This window comes from Rhopilema esculentum, chromosome 14 (assembly GCF_057945365.1).
Source record: "Rhopilema esculentum isolate cy_ngs chromosome 14, ASM5794536v1, whole genome shotgun sequence".
NCBI lineage: Eukaryota > Metazoa > Cnidaria > Scyphozoa > Rhizostomeae > Rhizostomatidae > Rhopilema > Rhopilema esculentum.
This window is the reverse complement of record NC_142828.1, coordinates 10,112,223-10,133,541: the sequence shown is the minus strand read 5'-3', so window position 1 is coordinate 10,133,541 and position 21,319 is coordinate 10,112,223. Positions and strand designations below refer to the sequence as shown.

Below are 21,319 nucleotides of genomic sequence, written 5' to 3'. Positions count from 1 at the left end.
TGTATGTTGAATTTGCATTGATAGGCAAAGAGTACAGATTGAAAATGATAAACGCAATATGATCATACACGAGTTATGGCAATGTGTCTGTCCCCTTCAAACCTTGATACAAATGTGTCGCTTCAATGATCTTTTGATACTCCAAGAATAATTTTGCAGTCAATGGTGCAGTGAATAAAAATATTTGCGCAGAATTGTCAAAATAAGTGTAAAAAATCATTAATGTCTCTGGAGCTGCAAATCATGTTCTCATAAAGGGTCCATTGCCACCTTGATACAAATTGATCGGCGTCGACCCATCCGAAATCAGCGTGCTTTGAATGCCGAGTGATTTCAGCATCTCAATCTGAAAGCGAACATGAATTCAATGATAGATAACCATGGTTTTAACATCTGTATTCATTATCGCGGACAAGACAGTAGAAAACTTTGGTGTTATTCCAAGAGATTTTAGGAAAGCCACCGCCAAAACTCAGAAAAATTGTTTACTTTCTTATAATTCAATTATTGTAGAAAACATCTTATTTTACTTTCGGTGGTAAAAATCAGACACTTATTTCTTTTGCGGCTATAAAATGAAAATGGGTATGAAAAAGAACTTAAGTCTGGAAGCTTTTTGGCTTAATATTTTCAATGTCAAAATAAATAACTGATCTCAAAAAATAGTTTTAATAGTAAAGGAAAAATAAAAATGTTGGAGCCAGATTTCAGCTCAGTTATCCACAAAAATCGTATCAAAAATTAGCTTAGAAAAAGATACAAAAATGCAGATATATGTGGACTTTCCTTTCTACACAAGTGTGGCTTAAGCAGCGAAAAAAAATTTCAGGTGCTGAAAATCTTGGAATTCGCTTTTATTTTAAAACTTTATGGCCTGCATCGTATGTATGGACAATACCTTTGATTTCGGTCCTGCCAGTGCTATAGTACTAACAGTGTCAGCTCCAATGGAACTTATCATTGCTTTTAATCTCTTCATCTACGAAAGACGTATAGTTCCATAAAAATTTTCAAAACACGTGCTTTGAAAAACATAGCAGTAAAACGGGTCAGGTCAGGTCAGGTCAGGTCAGGTCAGGTCAGGTCAGGTCAGGTCAGGTCAGGTCAGGTCAGGTCAGGTCAGGTCAGGTCTTGGAGTCAGTCAGATCGAATTCAGTCAAAGTAGGCTAGGTCAGGTTAGCAGTTGATAGATTTGGTTGGATCTTGACGCTTCAAAAAAGAGGTCAGGTCGGCTAAAAATAACTTTTAAGAGGACTGGAGATACAAGCCGGACCGGAATTGACACAAGTCAAGTCCATCTAGTTGGCAATCAGAGATGAAATTGAAGACTCACCTCAATTGCTGAAATCGCTTTTGCCTTCTCTATTTCAAGAGCATTCATTTGCTTTTGATAGGCGAGTTCCGCATTCCTTGCCTATAAGAGAACAAACATTTGAACGTGTTGGTGTATTATGGATAGTTATGATAAATCGTAACTTTCTTCTAGCTTTTTATGGGTTAACACTAAAAGAATAGCCTAAGCGAGTGATGATACTAAAGAAACTCAGCATTGCAAAACAGCATTGCAATCATCAATCAATCGAAGAGGCTAGAAATAAATAAATATTTACAAGGTCACTGAATTGATAATATAGACTGATCAAAGCCTCTTATTTCCAAAAATATTAAGAAATAAACAAAACAACACTTCAAAGTCACAGAAACAGATCTCATCTAAGTGATCATGGCACAGATTTCATACCAAAGTGAGTGACTCAAGACTGGCTTCTTCTTCAATTTCTTGTGCTTCGGCTTTGAGTTTCGAGCCTATTAACAATAAAAAATAACCAATTTTTAAAGTAGATGGAACTACAGACATATGTTAATTTTATCGCTGCAAAAACTCTCTGACTCCCAAATGACATCAGATAAAGATAAAGGAGAGTGTAGTATAGCGATCTATACGTGTGGCATGGACTGTCCTCGGCCAATAGCATGATAGGGGGGGGGGCATGGACAATTTATTTAATGTCTTCAGTGTTGCCCAAAGTTACCCACTTGCTGCAGAATGGACACGAGGCGAGGGTCTTTTTACGCCATGGGTGGAGCTTGGGTTCCAACCCCAACCTATAGCACTGCAGACAAGCGCTCTAAGCATTTATCATCTTCGCCTCTTAACATCTTCTACACTTGCTTGGAATTAATCACACAAACATAATTACAGTGGCAGGAACCGAGAAGACAAAAACGAGATTAACTTGATACACACCTTCAATCTCACTTTGACCCTCGATAAGAAGACGCTCAGACCTGGCCTAAAATATAAGACAACCTTAACCAATGAGGCCACCTTAATCGAAATAGCATGGAACAAAGGAAACATAATATACTAAAGTAACTTTCGTTTGAGATTCCTCAGAACATTAAAAGTTACAAAATGATGAAAACAAGCGGAAATTTATATCCAGCTGCGGAACGAGAATAAAGCCCGATGAAAAATGAGAGAAAAAGCCAGATGAATTAAAGAGAGAAAATGAGTCTCCTTCGGTCTACACAAGTAGAGATCTTGCTTGCAAAGACGACCTTGCTTGCCCAATGATTTATAAATTGCCCGCACATAAGTTTTTTGGAGTACTCTGGATTCTGAGTAAATTTTGGTTTCTGACTCAAACGCATTTTATTCCGGCATTTTGATATTTTCGGAACCGCCTTTTCCCTGATACGTCTGGAAACATGCTGTTTTCTTATATCGACTAATCGCTGGCTAGTGCTTCCTACATATCCAGTTTCACATCGTCATAAAAACACATAAAAGATATTCTTTTTGAAAAAATGGAAACACGATCACACAAAGCTTCACAGATGAAAACAATTTGTTTTGGTTCATTTGTATTCAATTTTCAAATTTCGATGAAACATTACGGATCTAAGGCAAAAATATACAGCTTGAGTGAGAAGTTTACAAACAAAATTTCCAGTGCGCTCTGTATTAAAGGCCTGAAGAATTGTGATTAATGACACTTTGGGGCATCTTCCATCTAGCGGTTAATTATGACTCAAATTCAGAATTGAGACTATGCATCTTACCTTTGCTTCGGCCTTTGCTTGTCCGGAAGACTCAACGGCAGCCGTAATTGCACGTAGCTCGTACAAATGCTTGCGGGCTTTCTCAGCGGCCTATTGCGAAAACATGCGTACATACTTCACTAAAGAGCATACCCAGTGTCTACCCAAATATATGACTTAAGTAGTAAATAAAGGAACCAAGCTTTTTAATGAGTTATCATGGTGTTTCACAGGGTTGGAAATCTCCAAAAAGGATGCTTTCGAGCTTATTATGACACCGAAGTTACGAAGACAAGTTTAACAAGTCTGAATACCAGAGTGAAATAATTGCGAACTGCTGTTTGCGCTGTATGCTGTTTGGCTGCAAACTGTCTTTTATACCAAACGGTTACATACGTAAAAAGTTGATCCTGAGTTTCATCTATATTTAGATAAGCGTAATACAGCCAAAACACATAAGCTTGCTTTAATATTGAAATCATGTAAAACTTAGCTTAAACTTATGATATCATAAATAAAATTGCTTTTATGCCTGGCTAAGTTGATTCTGCCTTATCGAAACCAACCAAAACAATTCCTTAAACAGAAAGGATTTAATCAACGGTTATTTCATAGTTGAAAAATAAAGACAATTTCTCAACGTTAATAACTTGAATCAAACCTGCTCGTTTTGCAAGTTACACCTTTCCAAAGAGCCTCGTGCAGCTTGGTCTGTTCTTGCAGCCTCGTGTGCAGCAGACCTCTCAATGGAGCTGGAAGAAGCAAGATTAAAAAATCAAACTTATCCCTTCTAAGATTAAACAAAGCGCAGAGACCAATCAGATTTGCATCTACTTACAAGGTGAAAGCTTTAAGATAAACAAATGTTTCAAAAATAAAAATATGTACCTATTAACGTCTCAAAATAGTTTCTAAATTCAATCTTTCGTTCTTCAAACCATATCTTTCGTTCGATATTATTGCACTTTTGGCTCTTTTTTCTTTAAATACTTCTTGTTTAAATACTTCCATTTCTTGTTTTAAATGTACTGCCATTTATTGGTTAAAGATTCACAGACTTCTAAAGCTGACATATTTGTGTTGGATATCTACCTCAGTTGGAAGAAGCAATTTTTGTTAAATCTACTCATGTCAAAAGAGTTTATTTCAAACAAATGCCTGTATAGACAGACGTACTTTGTAGAGATCTCAATTGCAAGTTGCACCGATTTCAGCAAACTGTCCCTCATTTGCCTATCCACAGGCTCAATGCTTTGTATGTCAACGTTGGTTATAATCTAACACAGATGGAAAAATCGGAAGTTAAATGCAAATAATTGGTAAGTGTAAAAATGCAATTACTTAGTTACACTAAAAATAAAAAATTTCGTCAGATAAATTTTCGGCGGATAAACTTCGTCGAAAAAAAAATTTCGGACAACTTTTCAGAATTTCGTCGTGACTTTAACAAAATACTATCAATATTCTTAGAGTTAAAACGACCAGCTCCGTGGAGACTTGGGGACTTGAGCACCCACTTCGAATTTGGCTTAAACCTCCTTACAGCTTTTTCACATAGAACAGCTTATTAGGAAATTCATAATAAAAGCGGTAGTTTTTTTCTGTTTATATGTAAGTAAATCAAAAGACATGTTTTTAGCACTCAAAGAGTCTCCATTCACTGATATAGTATAAGAGTTCATAAACAAGCATAGTTGAAAGTACAAGTATGAATATAAGTAGAAGAATGACAAAGTATAAGACCGTCTCTAATACGAAAAGGTCTGAACATTTTCGGTCTTTAGAGTTCAAAATTTGAGTTGACGAGCTCAAATACCTTGATCGAATGAAAGAAATAGTACAGTTGAACTATAAAATGACAGACATTGAGTCTTTTGAAATCAGCGACAGAAGAAAAGTAGAGCCATTTTTATCGAACGATGGTGAGAATGAATGCAGTTAAAGGACAGTCAATGACACGGATGATGATGATGATGATGATGTAAATGAGGTTAATGACGTAATTTGCATCTTTGATTAAAAGGATACGTAAATTTGATTTTTGATCACATGTAACAGTTTTTAATGCGAATTCTCAAAGTTTCTAAAGAGCAAACAAATTTCGTCGTGACCAATTTTCGTCTCATTTAAATTTTATTCGAAAAAATTTCGTGAAAATATTTGTCCGAAACTTTTTCACGAGGAAAATCTTTGTGGTTAATACATTTAGCCTACAAGAAATCGAAAAAATATTTTACCAATCTCATAAAAATTCACAACAAACATATCCTCTTCCAAACATATCAGACATTCGTTCAACATTATCTTGATATATCAAGGTTGTTCCCTTCAAAACCAACGGAAACAAATATATCCACGTAAACTTTCAGAAAACTGAATATGGCATTTTTATTGAACAGGACTAATAAAATCAGAATCAAAATGAATTTTAAACAATTAGCAAACCATGTTGTTTTCTTTGAACAGCAAGGATGGACGAATATTACCATCTTCATCGACACCAAAGATGGCCTCTTTTACGATTCTAGCAGAATATCGGTGAAATTCGTCAAAAGGGGTACGGGCAACTCTTCCTCTGATTCGGCTTGCTAAAGAGACAAACAGAAAGCATTAGATGCCTGGATCATTTTTTAAGACAACCATATTAAACAAAAATAAACAACAGCAATTTACATAAAATTACATATAAAACATGATCCATAACAATTGTTAAGATTATAAAAGCTAATACCAACAAAAAATTCCTACATTGCTTGAAAATGAAAAACAAAGAAGGAAGGGGTCTTAGGTTAATTAAAGGATCAAGCTATGGGCGGGTTTGGGATCTTTACCTTTTATTTCAGAGAGAAGAGGGAGCCTTTACGTTGTAGGGTAATTCATTCCAACCTTTTTCTATGCAGTAACGTTAGCTCCATATTTTGTTTTTGATCTAAAAGGTCTGGTATTCGCAAACAACTTACCGTTGCTGTTGCATACAAATCCTATGTAATCTGGAACGGTGAAAATTCTTGCTTCGGATTCTTTATCGCCTTTTTTATACTGAAATAAGGTGTTTCAATATAAAAGGAAGGAATTTAATAATTAAGAAGCGTTATCGAATATGACAAGCTCTATGAAAGAATGATAAAGGAGCATGATTCTGAAAGAGAAAATCAAATGAAATATCAACAAGGCCTGACAATCAAAAGGCTAGTTTACTTGGCTTTTAAAACTAAATCTACCGCCATGCTGCTAGAGTACAAAAAATGCCAAAGTGAATTTTCGCTCTCCTGAAAATATTCTTGAAACATTCATCCAGAGTCGAATATACGGCTGGAAGTTTTTTTGGGAGGGGGGGTTAAGCGCTCCTTTATACTATGATTTTTGCTCAGGATTATGTCAAGGGACGGTATGTTATCAAGAAGAGGATAAGAAAATAGCAGTACATGAGCAAAAATAGATGTGCAATTTTGGAACAGTTCAGACAATTATGAAACTTTACAAATTTCAACACTTCGTCCAGCTTTTAGAGCAAAACTTTGAAAATTTCCAAAAAAAATCCAAGGCACAGTATCGGCGCTATTTAGTCATGGTAAAAGAGATTTTATTTTCAACATTCCAATCGACACTTTTGGTTGCAAAATCACAATTTCCTCTTGACCCTGTTGTGAAATCTGTTGCTAAAAGTCGTGCAAGCGAAGGGGGTAGGCAAAAGACAGACTTCAGAAGAAAACAATTGCATGCATCATACCTCAAACTTGTTGTTGACAGCATACTGAATGCGAAGCCTAGCATGATCAAGTGTTTCAACCTGAAACAAGAAAATTAAGGTAATGAAGAACTTCAGCAAAGCTGCTGACCTCACACCCGAATTCACACAACTGAATATAGGAGACAGGAACTTAATTTCAATGCTATAAGCTCAAACTGGATTATAACCCAGTCATTTTCAAAACTATAAACCACTGGAGTGAATTTTAGATCGAATGTTGCGAGTTGTATGTCGAATAACACGAAAGGATAGTTTCGGTAGTCTAGAACTGTTTTTGCCAAGCCTTGGGCAGGTATCGCTGCAGCATATCAAGTTTTTTAGCTGCCTAATTGAAAAAACCACAATGCACCACTAACATATTTTGCCTGCTATAAATCTTCAACGACAATGATTTGTGCATGTATACGACTTTGCTTATTGATCGTTTACAACCAGATCTTACTCTCAAAATGCTACGAGAAAGAATATAAAACAATAGCCAAGTTTCCAAAGAAAAAAGAGAAACTGATTCTTCGTGATTCTCCATCAAAGAAAGAAGATTGACATTAAATATTTCTACCAAATCTACCCTTGGAAAAAGATTGCATTACCTCAATAATATCTGTTATGAAATCTGGGCCTAGCATAACAGCCAATGTTTTGAGAGCATTGTTCTTCTTGGGTTTACCAGCTGTAATAAAAAATGTAACCATACTGGTAACACGGATTTAATAAACTTCTAAAATACAACAATGTCATCAATTGGCACATCAATTAGCATTATCATTCTTATAATTATTACTTTATTATTAAATCACCAAAAAACTTCATTTGCGCTTTTACTAAAACATGTCGAAGTAGAATGAAGGTTATTCATTAAATACTTTGCAAAATACACGAAACAAAAGCCATTCGATGAAATATTTAGGACCAGTAAAGACAAAAAATTGTCTGGCGGACGAAAACCTGCATCATCAGAGCATCTTCACCTTCGCGGTTCAAAATCTTTCGCGATTTGGTTTTAATTTACCAATATACGCAAATACTCAAGAAACAGTTAATGTATCTTTCCAACTTACCACTCAGACTCAAGACATTGAAGTTCTCGTCTGGGCCTAGCGATACCTTTAAAATAAGCAAGAAATAATTAGTATACACCAGGAAGGGGGAATTAATTTTTCCAAGGGGACACATGAGAAACCTGAAGGGTGTTGGAGGGCTGAGCCAGCGATAAATTTATACTGCACAATATTAATTCTTTCTCAGTGTAAAACCAATAAATTACACTATATTTTAGCTGGTACTGGTGAAATTAAAGTTATAGATATAACGTAAAATATTTATAGATAAATGAAATTGTGGATTGGGTCAAGTGGGAAAAGACTCCTAAAAAAGTTCATATTCTAATTGACCACACTCTTACAGGGGCCGGACAGGAACATTTAAAGGGTCGGGTGTGAACCGCGGGCCGTACGGTGCCCGCGGGTCACTTTGTGCTTGGTGCCCGCGGGTCGCATTTTGCTTGATGCTTTCTGATATATACATGGATACTAAAGATATAGCAACTTAAAGTATCGAAACAAATCATGCAGAAATAGAAGTGGCATGGCGAAAGGTGTGCGTGAAAAAGAATCGATTAAATGGCTCTTTGAAATAGTTCCAACAATAACTGATTTTCCATCAACAAATTTTTCAAATGGATTTAAAATACATACCAGGTCTGGGCCGAATATAACACGTGCTGTTTGCTTTTGGTGGTTGTAAACCTACAAGGAAAGCATTTACAGGTTCTAAAATACATAATTCCCGAGGAAAGCCTGGTTCTCATTTGAAACAGATTCCAGTTGTTCATGCAACTGATTCTAGTTAATTGATTCTGAGATACAAAAGATTCATTTCTGCGATTCGTTGAGATCTTTTGCGACCCTTCACGACAAAAACGATTGGCTTGATACAGTTTTCAACTATTTGTGATTCTTCGCGGGTGCTATCGCCTCATATAAAACTAAATCCCAAATTTGGAAAGAAAGGACCACTTTGAAAATGTTACTTTGTCCGAAATCTTTAGAGATAAAATTTAGGCTAATGACTAAACGTTGAGAGGCATGAATCGAAAAGATGAAAAAAGAGAAACGCATGTTTGAATGACCCCTTGTTCCGGCCAGTCAGCAGTTACATTTAATCAAAAAAGCGTTCGTGAGCTTGTTTGACATTTTTTTCTTGAATCAAATATTGAAACAAGTTTAATGCTGCAAAGTTAAAGCATTCTGTAATCGAAGGCCGCAAAATAAGATTAAAAAATCTGTATGCTCTTACCTGAACAGCAGAATTAGGTGGACACCTGTACTTAACGACTCTGGTCTGGTTTCTCTGCAGGTAAATTAAAACGAGAAGATAAAAAGCTTTCGGAAAAGTAACAAATGATGTTGGGGAACTCGTGACAAAAAACAAAATACGACAATATATAACTTGCAGAGCAGGGCAAACGGCTTTTAATTTATCATTGTGTCAACAAAAAGCTGCATTTTAGACTCACCCTGCCTGCCAATGCTTCTGGATCGATCGAAGATTCGAAATAGGCCAATTTCCTTATGTCTCCTTCTCCATGGCAACCTCCATTTCTGCAAACATAGAATAGGAATATTACAAGAGATTCTCTGATAGTAAACTAGTTTTCTGTCAAAGCTAGTTTCCAGTTTAGCCATATTTTAAACTGAAGAATATATTTTGCACAATATACATGGTGACACTGATACTGTGACGTAGATCACGAGGAGCTTTTTCAAGAATTAAGCAAAGCAAGTAAGTTTAACCAAGAAGAAGTAATAAGAATTTTCGCAAGAAGAATCAATTTGCGTAAGATATTAAAGGTAAAGAATTTCGACTCACTTCAACATAATCTCGACAATGTTCGGTAGCTCTTTCTTCCACAAACGTTCATCTTCTGTGAGTAAATAGGATTGAGGGCCCATTTCTGTCCTTATCTAAAATAAGAAAAAGCCTTCGTGAATGCACTTGCAAAATTGTACGAAACTTCCAGCTGCTTGGATAGTAGGTTAGTAAAGTAAAGAGACGAAAAAAGTTGCACTTTTAGTACGAATATTGGTATTGTTTGTGACTTTGTGACTGGAAAGTGGATCAGAGGTGCCCCTACTTTGCCTGGGCTATTGTCACTTCTTTCGCTAGCAACCTTTAAGTTTAGGGGTACTTGAATATGATAAGTTGGGTCTCACTGTTATTGCTATGTATATCATACTTCATTTTACTTAGCAAATCGGCGTATTCGTCACAAAGCTGGACTGCTAAACTACGCCCATTCGATTTCAAAGCTAGCGCATTATTAAATCAGACCAATTTTTCGCACCCTACTAGTGCCGAGGAGTTGCTGGTGCACCCGAGATCTCACCGAAAGTGTCATTCTTTTCAATGCATCAAAAAAATAAATAAATGCAACCACAAATGATAAACAAATGATAATAGTTACCTGGCCAGATTTTGCATCTTGGACATATATCCCCTCGTTTTTGTCCAGTGGAATTGCTCTCCTGGAAAAATGAAAAATTAATGATTTAGATGACGTCTATAAGACCAATGATAAATTCGTAGGAAAACAGATTACTGCAAAGATAAAATTTTGCAATGTGGCCACTTACCGTTTTTCCTTGACTGTAGTTTCAACACGAGGAACGTACTCAATTGGTCCTCTGATCAACCATTCGTCACCGGGTTTTCTTTCAATTGGATCTGTAACCCAAAGGATGGAATTTTACAACTTCTATAAAGTAGTGTGTAATTGATACTCAGGGCCGTAGCAAGAGGAGAATTGTCGGGGGTGAAGTCTCGTATTGATATGAACCTATGAAATTGGTGGCGATATCGAAAACCTGTCCACAACGCATACACCAAATTATATAGATAAAACAGAACCATCTTGAAAACATTGGTACATTATAACTGCCAATATATCTTTAAATTATGATGTAAAACCATTCGGAAATTAGATCAAGAACCTAGGCTGTACACATCTACAGTTGGTTACAAAACGATTAAAACTATAACCCGCTTTTTCAAAAGAGATTCCATACTTTCTAAGACCGAAGCCATTTCTCTTGTGAGAAACCTTGACGAAATATCAAACAAATATTTCAGCCAAGGTTTACCCAAGAGAAAGGAAAACGTTTTACTTCTTTGGTTTTTCATAACACCTAACTTTGTGATCTTTCAGTAATTTGTGGCCTACTCATGTTTGCCACTAACCAATTCATCGAAAATTTCAAATGAATAACACATTTGTTTGGCGATGAATGCTTAAATAACCTTCGATGATGAGTCACTGATTGTTCAGTTCCAGTTTCGTGCTTTAGATTCAATATCATTAAATTCAAATTCCAACTTAACAAACAACAAATAACAAAACTACAAGACTATCAAGAGAACATAAAATCAAAACAACGTGTAAATAAACACAGGGGCAAAATTAAATCTAAGAAGTGAATTACTTAAAGGAGGAGATGTTACAATAGCTCAAGTTTTGAAAACTTTCATACAGCAAATGATAAGCATATAGATGTACTTGGATATCTAAAAAGAAAGTAATTAATTTTTTGTCATTACTTTTCTACAATTTTTTTACATAGCACTACTGCTTTTGTGATACAAACATTTTACTATGCATGCAGGTATATATTTCTATAAATTTGCAAATTTTACACTGGTTTAAAGGATTTGAATATACAACAAACCTTTTCCAAAAGTATCATCAGTGAAACCTTCCATGGCGCAAATTATCAAAGCTTCATCTTCGTTCAATAAGAAAGTCTTCTGCACTCCAGCTTCAATTATTTCTCCTTCAATAGACACAAACACCTTTTTTATATCCAGAACACAAAGACAATCAACTTTATGCAACATCCAAAATTCAAAAATTAAATTGAAAAATCCTTCAAGGTTTTGAAATAATTCAAACTTTCAAATCAAAAATCTTTTTCAAATCGGTTATCAGGAGTAGGTCCTGAATTAGGCAGATTAGCCAGGCGTAGATTCTCAGGATTTGGTAGGATTAGGTAAATTTGTGAGACAAAGTAGAGGTAGATTCTTAAGATAAGGTGCGAGTCCAGATTAGGAAGGGACAGATTCTAAAGCTATGGTAGAAGTAGATTTCTTAGATTCCATTACATGTAGATACAGATAGGAGTAGCAAGCTTTCGACTATACGCTGTTTACGTGTTAACCAATCAGAATAAATGATTATTAGGCAACGTACCAGGGTGAAGAAAGAAGGTGGTTATTCCTCTTTTCATAACTTTTTTACCGAGCTGTGGTTTGCCATCTTTGTCAATTGGATCCTTGATAATGCAGAACTCGTGCTTCCCCAGAACTGTTCTCCGAACAATCATAACCAATTTCTAAAACATATAAAAAGAAAAGTCAAAATGAAAACAATCATAAACTTAGATTAACTTGATTTCTTTATTTGCTTTTTGATATGGGAAGCTAACGAATTTAAAATGCAAAATGCAGACAGCGTTGTGCTTAGGGCTAGAATTGCATCCACGAAACAAGGTATTCGGATAGGCTGCTTTTAGATTGGTGCCTTTTCAAGCCAAAAGACAGCAAGTTATTTCCAGATCAACTTCGAACAAACTTAAGGTAGTCCACAGACCTCACCTTATTAAAAGAAGTTCATAATTCTATTGAAAAACTTCCATTTCTTCAAAACCTCCACATTACAACGACGTGGATATTTCGTGGCTTTAAACTCTTACCCTAAATTTTTTTCTCGTAGCATAGCCTTTGCATGTTTCACTCTTTATAGGCCCAAGCTTCCACATAAAAGTAAAAGCTGAGGTACTACAAAAACATGCAATAAAAGAGCTTAGTATATTAACAAAAAAGGTTAATTCCAGCCCAATTCTGCTACATTTCACAATGCTTGTCCTGGGTAGGATATTTTACTATATGCTCAAAAGCTAGCAACTGCTTACCTCTCCAACCTCCGGGATATATGTCTCTTTGTCACTAACAGTAACCAGCCATTCTTCTCCAGCAATTCTACGGAAAGCAACTTGATGACATATCTTGGTCTAAATTCGAATACAACTTGCTTTTATGCTTAATGGCCAGTTTCAAGCATTGTCAAATTTGTTGTGCAAAAAAGATAAGGGTTTTGTAATTTATGAAAGCTGTCGATCAAGCTACAAAGGTCCTAGATTGACTTTAAAGGAAACAATTTTTTTATCGCCAGGTATCTTATCACTGCTTAGTGGAAAGCACCTACAATCTTGGCAAAAAATAGCTTAGACATGTGAATGAAAAGGGAATTCGCGTGCTATATCTTCATATAATATGCGCTGGTGACCTAAACCCCCTTCCTCCCGTGGTCCATGTTGATTACGATGGTCACAGAATAAGTGGGGATTACAACATTAGTTACCAATCCAATCACAACATTGATTCGGGGGAAAGGGGGTGGGTGATTTGTAAGTAGCTTCTTTTTTGCAAGTGTCTCAGCATTTTTTGCCAAGATTTTAGATACAATGCTTTAAAAATGGACTTAAACAATGCAGCCTTCAGCATGATAGTCAAGCACTCTTACTACCTGGACATTGTGCCTTAATTTTGAATTTAGCTGCATGTTATAAGCTGCTATGATTACAAGATGTGAAAATATACAACAAGTACAGGATAAATGAGCTGTTGGTGCAGCAATATTCAAAGCAGCACAAAAATACCGAAACATAACATATTAAAGTATAATATTTTTCCAACACTCGTCAGAGTATAAACGTCGGATTATAACCAAAGGAAAGCAGTATATTATATTTTCAGATGTGGATTTAATGTAACGTGAGAGAAAGAAATACAATTTTGATTTATGCCTTGTTTTTGACCAATTGGCAGCTGATAACCTCTCATTTACAAAAAGTTGAGAACTCTAAGAGAAAAACAAACTCGTTCTATCTTCACAAATCAGACTTTTTGGTTTGATGTAGACAGATTTAAAAACACCTAAATAAAGAGAAAACCTAGCTTGCCAGATGAATTTAAAGTGTTGTCATTTTAAGTTTTGGTGTCCTCTGGATTCTTAAGAAAATATTGACCTATAGTGAAATCACATCTAATTTGGGCAAATAGGAGTTTACCAATGTATTTCATTATAAAATGGGTGAATCAAAAGTCGGGCAAAAGCAGTGAAATGTTGAGAGTACCTTTTCTTCCCAAGTGCATCAGTACAATTTATTGTAGCAGTCATACGGATGGCCCTGTCTTCGGTAAGGACATATCCTTGCTCTACTCCTATCACCTACAATTACATAAAGAACTAAATGCTAAATGCAATCTTTAAAGAAAACAAAATGACTGCAACTGTAAATGGAAGAAGAGATCTTCTTGCACTTCTCAATTGAACTGAATGGAAAATGCTGACTATTTAGAATTTATAAAACTGACTTGTTGACAAAATACATTTTTTATATTCAAGAGGGTATAAATGAATAAAAAAATCCTAAAAAGTTACTATTCAAACAAAAAGATACAGTTGTATGTTCATACCTCTTCATATATACCCGGAAGATAGGCACCCAAGTCTTTCACAAGCCATTCTTCTCCAGTGACTCTTAAGCTAAAAAAGTATTTTCTTACAAAACAATGATAAAAAAGAAACTCTAGAAAGCAAACTTGAAAATTGAATTGGATAGTTTAATCAAAGCCTAAAATAAGGTGATGATTTATTGAACTAGAATGCTATGGTGATAAAAAAGAAAACCTTTAAGAAAAGCTAGATTGCTCTGGATTATGAGCATGACAGCTCAATATATAAAATGGATGTTTTTATCAGTTGACTTAAAAAAGCTTGTGCTCCTTTCATAGATTTGCAAGTAACAGAATCCAAGTAAATATTGATGATACATGTGACCAAATATTCTATAAAAAATGTTACCTGATAAGTGTAGAATATGTGGTTATACCACTACTTACACTCCTTTGTGGTCTTCAAGGTCCTGTTTTGCTTTTAACCTGAGAGCTTCACCTTGCTGAATTACGTGAGGCTTCACCACATCCATTATATGCTGGAGAAATGACACATGATTCCTAAGTCTAGTTAACTGTATAATTAGTACTACTGTTTCTTAATTAGGTGATGATAACTGCATTCAGAGTTGCAAGTAACTGAAACAGTTTTAAATACGAAATTAAGTTGCAGGGATGTAGGAACCAGGGACCACCAGTTGTATGTACACTCTTACTTTTTGAAAAACCTCAACAGCATGTTTGAGTTAAAATGTGCCTTTCTTAATTTTCAAAATATCTCTCTTCAAAATATCTTTAAGAAAAATCATTTTTAGAGACGGTTTGATTATTACTGATGATTTTTATGACACTCAGAATTATAATATCTAACCAGTTTGATTTGAGTGGCTTTAATTGTGATGACAAGTGTGGTTTGAAGTTAATGTGGTTAGGATGCCTTTAAATAAATTTTGATACAATTCAACTTTTTAACTACTGTCTTTACCACTATCCAAAGGGCGATTACCTCATCAAAAATAGGGAAAAAATTTGATTTAAAATTAAGCATGCACTAAGACCATAATTGTTCAAAGATTATTTAAAATTCTGACTAGACGATAAATGACCTATAGAAATTTAGAATAGCTAATTATGAAAAATGACCTGAAGGAAGCAGTGATCAACTATTTCTGAAGTACAAAACTGACAAAATTGCATCCTAAATCTTACAGGTAGCATGGTAGCAAAATCACATCCTAGGTACTTAATCAATCAAAGTGGGTCCATTAAAATACCTCTTCTGGCTTTGGGTAATATGTCAAAGGTCCCTCTAGCTGCCATTCATCTCCAGCTGCTCTTTTCTCTGATCCACTTTCAAAGTCAACAAGTGCTTGAAGCCTTAGTCCATGCTTTGGTTGAATTACAGGTAGCTTTTTGATTGCATTTTTATGAGCTATATGTGAAACACAGATATGGTTAAAACTCTCTGCATATATTCAATTACATCCAAACATTTTAATTTGAAAGTCAAGACATGATACATTTACAAAACATGCATTGGTGTAGAGCTAGCCATTAATACAGATACTGTGCCTTTCATGCTTGATGGGAACATCAGGCCCTTCCACTGTGGGAAATAGCAGTTTCCAATGACCAGGTAACAGAAACTTCATCAAATTATCTTCACCTTTTAAATGGTACTGAGTAAATTGCTAATTTTCAACAAGAAAAATTGGCAGAAAATTTTTTATTAAATTCTCAAAGAACCTTAAATATACAAACCATAACTCTAGCAATATAGAATGCAAGAAATAACTTTATTTGGTCAGGATTGGCTATCTGGTTTTATATGACCAAATGCTTGGTCTTCTTTTCAGTCTAATGGAAAATTTGATGCAAACGATTCCCTGTTACACCTAACAGACTAAAACAGCTTAGCACTTACAGCTGTAGCTTCCACCAGCAAGAACCTCTCCAGGATATAATGGAAATGGCTCCTAGAAGGGAACAGAAAGACTTAAGGAAAAGAATTGGCAATTCAGCAAGGTTGCATTTTCATGGACTGTACCCACTAATCAGGGCCACTCCATTTTAGTCAAAACAAAAAAAATTTGTTGCTCCATTACCAACTGTTTTTGTATCCTTTGTATGAGCTGTTTTTGAAACTGAGAATGACTTCATTTTTGAATGCCACTGCTTTTGATGTTCCAAATTAAACAATGTGTTTACAAATGATTTCCTTTCCAAAGGACTCTAGTTTGGAAAACGCTTTAAGGTGACTTCAGTTTAGCTTCATATATGTTATTGTGCATAATAGTGGGAAATTCAAATTCATTCTCATAAAAAATTGAGTATTAGCAACAGGGCCTAAAAAACTTGTATGCATTTTGTTTAATCATTTTGTTTCCAAGAAATTTATTTTAAAATTCTTTAAAAATTATTTAGATTCTAAAAACTTCTTATGCTTTTTCAAACAGTGATACACCTCTTCGAATAGATATAATACATTAAAAGGCTACCAAATAAGGTCTCAGCTTTATGGATCACATGCCAAGGTACACCTTAACTTTTCAAGAAGTGCAATTACCAGCACACAGACAAATTTAAAATTACCAGGACTGAAGAGTCCAGTTCCTGGGGAGCCATAGATGGTAAGAGCAATTATCCTGATATTGAAACTACTGCTTGCTATTAAATTTCCATTTGAGTGGAATAGATATTTGCAAATAAAAGCAGATCACTTCTCTAAAAAGTATAAATTGACTTACTTGATGGAATCGCACTTCAGTTTGTCCAAATTTCAACTCACATTGTCTTCCAGACTGCACTGGAAGTCTAAAGAAATTCAAAAACAAAACTTAGGTCAAACATAACAGCTTAACATGTCAATAAATTTATCACTATGCCTTCAAAACAAGTTGACAAAGATACCTTATTCTTCACAAATGTAAAAAAGGGGAAAAGTTATCAACGAGTGCAATTTGAATGCAAAAAGATAGACACATCATCCAGGCCTTGCCCGGAAAGGCGCTCGATCGAGCGCGCGCGCCTAGAGCGCACCCAAAAAAAGCCTTGGAGAGCGATTTATAGAGCCCCTCAAAACGTAAAAACAATATTAAGGCGGAGCAAAATAAATTTTTGGAATTTATTAAATCAACTTGATCAAGCATAAACAATCTTCCCAACAGACCACAATATTATGATTTGCGTAAGATTACCCCTTGAGAAAAAATTCAGCAAATTCAACGTTGGGTTTTCGATATCATTTTTAATCTGAAAACCCTCTAATAACCATCAAGGATACAGGCCATCAAGCAAGGGTATTCTCTGGCAGATTTATTTGATTTTCGAGCAAGCGTTAATCTTCTATTGAAGTATATATTATTTTCTGTTTTTTTAATAACTTAAAATCGCCTCTGCAAATCAGCGATCACCTTTCCGTCCAAATTATCACATTGCTTTTCATTTTTCATTTGCTTTTGCAAGTAGTAGATGTTCTAGCGTTTCTTATAGAATGGATAACATGAAAAAAGGAACAAAGTTAAATGTTCGATTTAAAGCCATGCGTATTGATGAAGCAATATGTGAAGCTGAACATAACAGTAGTGATACTGACACTGATAAAAGCTCATCGAATGATGGCAACTTACATATCTAGAAAAATCTGAACAATTTTGCGACTTTGTTCTATTATATTTCTATACTTATATTAACATAGTGTTTGTTGCATATTTTGTTATTTCATTTTATGGTGCTTTGTGGTATCACCGTTGAATTTCATATTTAACATTCTTCCGAAGCTTTCGATTTGAATCTCTCGATCTCCTAAAGCTCTCGAAGGATGCTCTCAAGGACATTTACTTAGAGGTGCGAAATAGAGCGCCTAGAGTTTCTAAGGGGCTCTTTTTATGGAGCACCTTCATTTTACTTAGAGCAAGGCCTGATCATCGTCAAATGAACAACAAAATTTGAGCAAGTTGTTGGCAAAATACATCAGCTGGGAGGAAGTACAGCATTTAAGGATACCACTTTACTCTTTAAAATGTCAAAACCATTGCTACTTTTATAAAACAAAAAAATACTTTTAATAAAGGAAACACATTTTTATACATTCTAAATATTTAAACCAACTTTAGGAATTCAAATCAATGTCAATATGCCACAAAATAAATAGCAATACTTACTACTGTATTCCCACATCTAGCTTTATACAATAACATTTGTTTAAAAATGGCAATCATATGAATGGTTTGTCACGTTTAATTGTTTATACTCATTTTACACTTACTTTGCAGGATTCTGAATGATACAATAATGTCCAGGAGGCACTTTGACCATCTGAACTGGATCCAACACCACTTGTTCATTGTCTTGTAAAATAAATGTGCCAGGTCCCAGTCTCAAAGAAGTTATATTTGTATTCTAAAGAAGGGATAGACGGTTTTAATCTATAGGATTTATTACTGTCATTTAAGGGTAGTAAATACTCTGGAAAGCAAAGCACTATGTTATAAAACAGTCGTAAAAATTCAAACACTTCTTTGTCCATAGATTTCAAATGCATATTGCTGAAATTCAGAAGATATCAAGTGCAATTCAAAGCTTCCACAGATGACTTAGAATAAAGAGCTAATTATATGCATTATCTGAAATTCAATTTCATCTGAGAATAGTGGAGTTTGTTGAGCCAGATATATGAAGGCCAATAAGGCTCAATCTTGTGAATATTAGGCCAATGATACCAGTGAATCTAAGTTTTTTTCAAGGCTTGAGGAACTGTGGAACAAGTGTGGAAAATCACATCTCACTTCTCCAAAACGAAAAACTTAACCTGTTTGTGCTATAAGAATACTAAATTTTCAAAATTGATATCTTTGGCCTTGCATTCTCTTGGTGGATCTTATCAACGGTTTATCATCCTCTAGCCAACCAAAACCTCTTTTTTGTTTCATGAAAATTTGTAATCAGAAAAAAATCATAAATTGGGCATGATGTATCAGATGAAATTTATAGTTTTTGAAAAATATGTGATGATTTTGTATTATTTAAAAATTCTTGAAAAATAGGTTTGTTTCATATCATTTGACAACACTGAAGCTACTTTTGAGCTTTCAACAAATGTCTGATGTCTCAGTGATCTGCAAGAAGCCATTTTCCCATTTCAACTTAAGTAAAATTGTTAATTGCCATTTGAACATGAAAAATTGTCTGTTTTCATTTCATTTTTGGATTTAGCTCCTTAAAATGATAGAAATTTACCAATTTTCAGGATGGAGGAGAGTGAAATAAAAATATATATAATGCCTATTTATACAGCTGTGAAATCCAAGAAAGCTGCTACGAGAAATTTTTTGGGAATTTGATCTAATTTCTGAAGAGCTATAACTTTCAAACAGATTGGAGTTAGAACATCAAAATTAGCCTTCCTTTCTCTATGTATATATGTAAAAATTAGGCTGATGTTGCATTGATTAGTTTTGGTCTAATAGCATAAACTCTCTACTGCTTTGGCACAGATAAATAAATTTTTACATACATTCATGACTGCAATGACCTACCTTCACTGCAGGGTACACCTTAAATGCAATCTTGCCAGACTGGAACCTTTGATGTTTGCAAGACAGACCTGTTATTGGCCTAGATTCTTAACAAGGCTTGACTAAAACTTACAGGAAACTTGCAGGACAACAATACAGTACTGTTTTAATGGCAAAGGCCATTGTAAATAAAAAAGAATGCCCAACAACAACTGTCACATAATACATTTTATGACAAATTCATTTGCATGTCTAATACTGCAGACCATACCTGATGGGCACTAGAAAAAGCTTATTTTATTTTTAAATAGCATCAAGCCTTGTAGTGAGGCAGTGCATGAAATTTGATCGAAAGTCTGTTCTGCAACTTGGCAGATTAATCTAAATTGCAAATATGTGCGGACAGGATTCCAGGGAAAATCATTGCACGGGAATGTGTTCCCAGCGCATACCCAAATTTTACAGTCTGGCTCTGGTACATTTTCAGGTGGGTACTAAACTAATTCAACTGTTTTTAGTAGAAATTGTTTCTGGTTTCAAAAAATCTCCTTTGCAAAAAACTCAAATATTGCCTGTTGCCTTATCATAACACCTATTGCGATTTGCAGTGCAATGTTAAAAACTAAGTTGATATGGTTATATTCAAAGCTCAACTGGACTAAACTAGGTATGGGTCGCCTGCCTAGGCCCAGCCTTTGACACTTCCGCCATGACGTAAGGAGGGATCCGACAGAGCGATGGTGCAATAACTCGATGTTTTCAGTGCGTTGAGTAAAGGCCAAGTGTACATTGATATCAGCAGCTACGATTTGATAAAAAATAAGACAGGAGTCCAAGTGGAGCGATTTTCTCTGCTACTTATGCCCAGATATTATTTTAATGGATGCCAGCAGTCGAAAATGCTGAGTAGGCAGTCATGCGATCGCGTCCTAGATATACGTTAGTTACAATTACGAAATGCACAAAGACTTTCTTACCATGTCGAGGATATGAGAATACTGCAACGGCAGTAGCCGGAGAATTTGGTTCTTGCTCGTCATTTCTACAACAAAGCACTGAACTACAGACAAACACCACCTTCCCTGCCGAACAAGCTCAATTCTCAGATGTATCAAACAGCGATGCCTCGATTTCACGTTCGCTTAGCGGGAACCGGAAATAAATGGTTCTTGAATCCGTGTAGATTATTGCTCGTGTAAATGGCCGCGTTTACACGAGCAATTTTTCCTTAGCAATTTTCCATGACAAGTTTCCTTGCCCGTGTAGATTATAAACAAGTTTTTTTTGACAATTTCTACACATTTCGCGTAGAAAGATATTAATCTCTTTGACAATATCTATTTGTGTTATGGCAAGCGGAGTTTATAGGTTAGCTTCGGTTTTCTGACGCGGCTCATTACACTATTTTTTTTATAAGAACACGAGCCTCAAAACTGGTCAAAAGTTAAGTACAAATTAAGAACAAGCTGAGGCTGAGCTTTTGCAAAATGCAACTTGA

The 21,319-nt window shown here is 35.2% G+C and overlaps 1 protein-coding gene across 1 annotated transcript; it reads right to left on the bottom strand.

The window, feature by feature from the left end:
• Positions 1 to 21: 21 nt before the first annotated feature.
• On the bottom strand, positions 22 to 20,957 carry LOC135695907 (major vault protein). The gene is made up of 30 exons (XM_065215123.2): positions 20,799 to 20,957; positions 18,573 to 18,706; positions 17,053 to 17,119; positions 16,230 to 16,281; positions 15,580 to 15,737; positions 14,753 to 14,844; positions 14,327 to 14,396; positions 13,984 to 14,078; positions 12,760 to 12,826; positions 12,039 to 12,180; positions 11,518 to 11,622; positions 10,429 to 10,519; positions 10,260 to 10,320; positions 9,665 to 9,759; positions 9,312 to 9,396; positions 9,092 to 9,145; positions 8,491 to 8,541; positions 7,855 to 7,900; positions 7,387 to 7,466; positions 6,776 to 6,835; positions 6,006 to 6,084; positions 5,491 to 5,633; positions 4,222 to 4,322; positions 3,707 to 3,797; positions 3,067 to 3,156; positions 2,249 to 2,294; positions 1,742 to 1,806; positions 1,334 to 1,414; positions 899 to 979; positions 22 to 346 (listed from the first exon to the last, which is right to left on the bottom strand). The coding sequence occupies exons 1-30, from the start codon at positions 20,859 to 20,861 to the stop codon at positions 242 to 244; spliced, it is 2,550 nt and encodes an 849-aa protein (XP_065071195.2). The 5' UTR covers positions 20,862 to 20,957; the 3' UTR covers positions 22 to 241.
• Between the last annotated feature and the right edge of the window lie 362 nt (positions 20,958 to 21,319).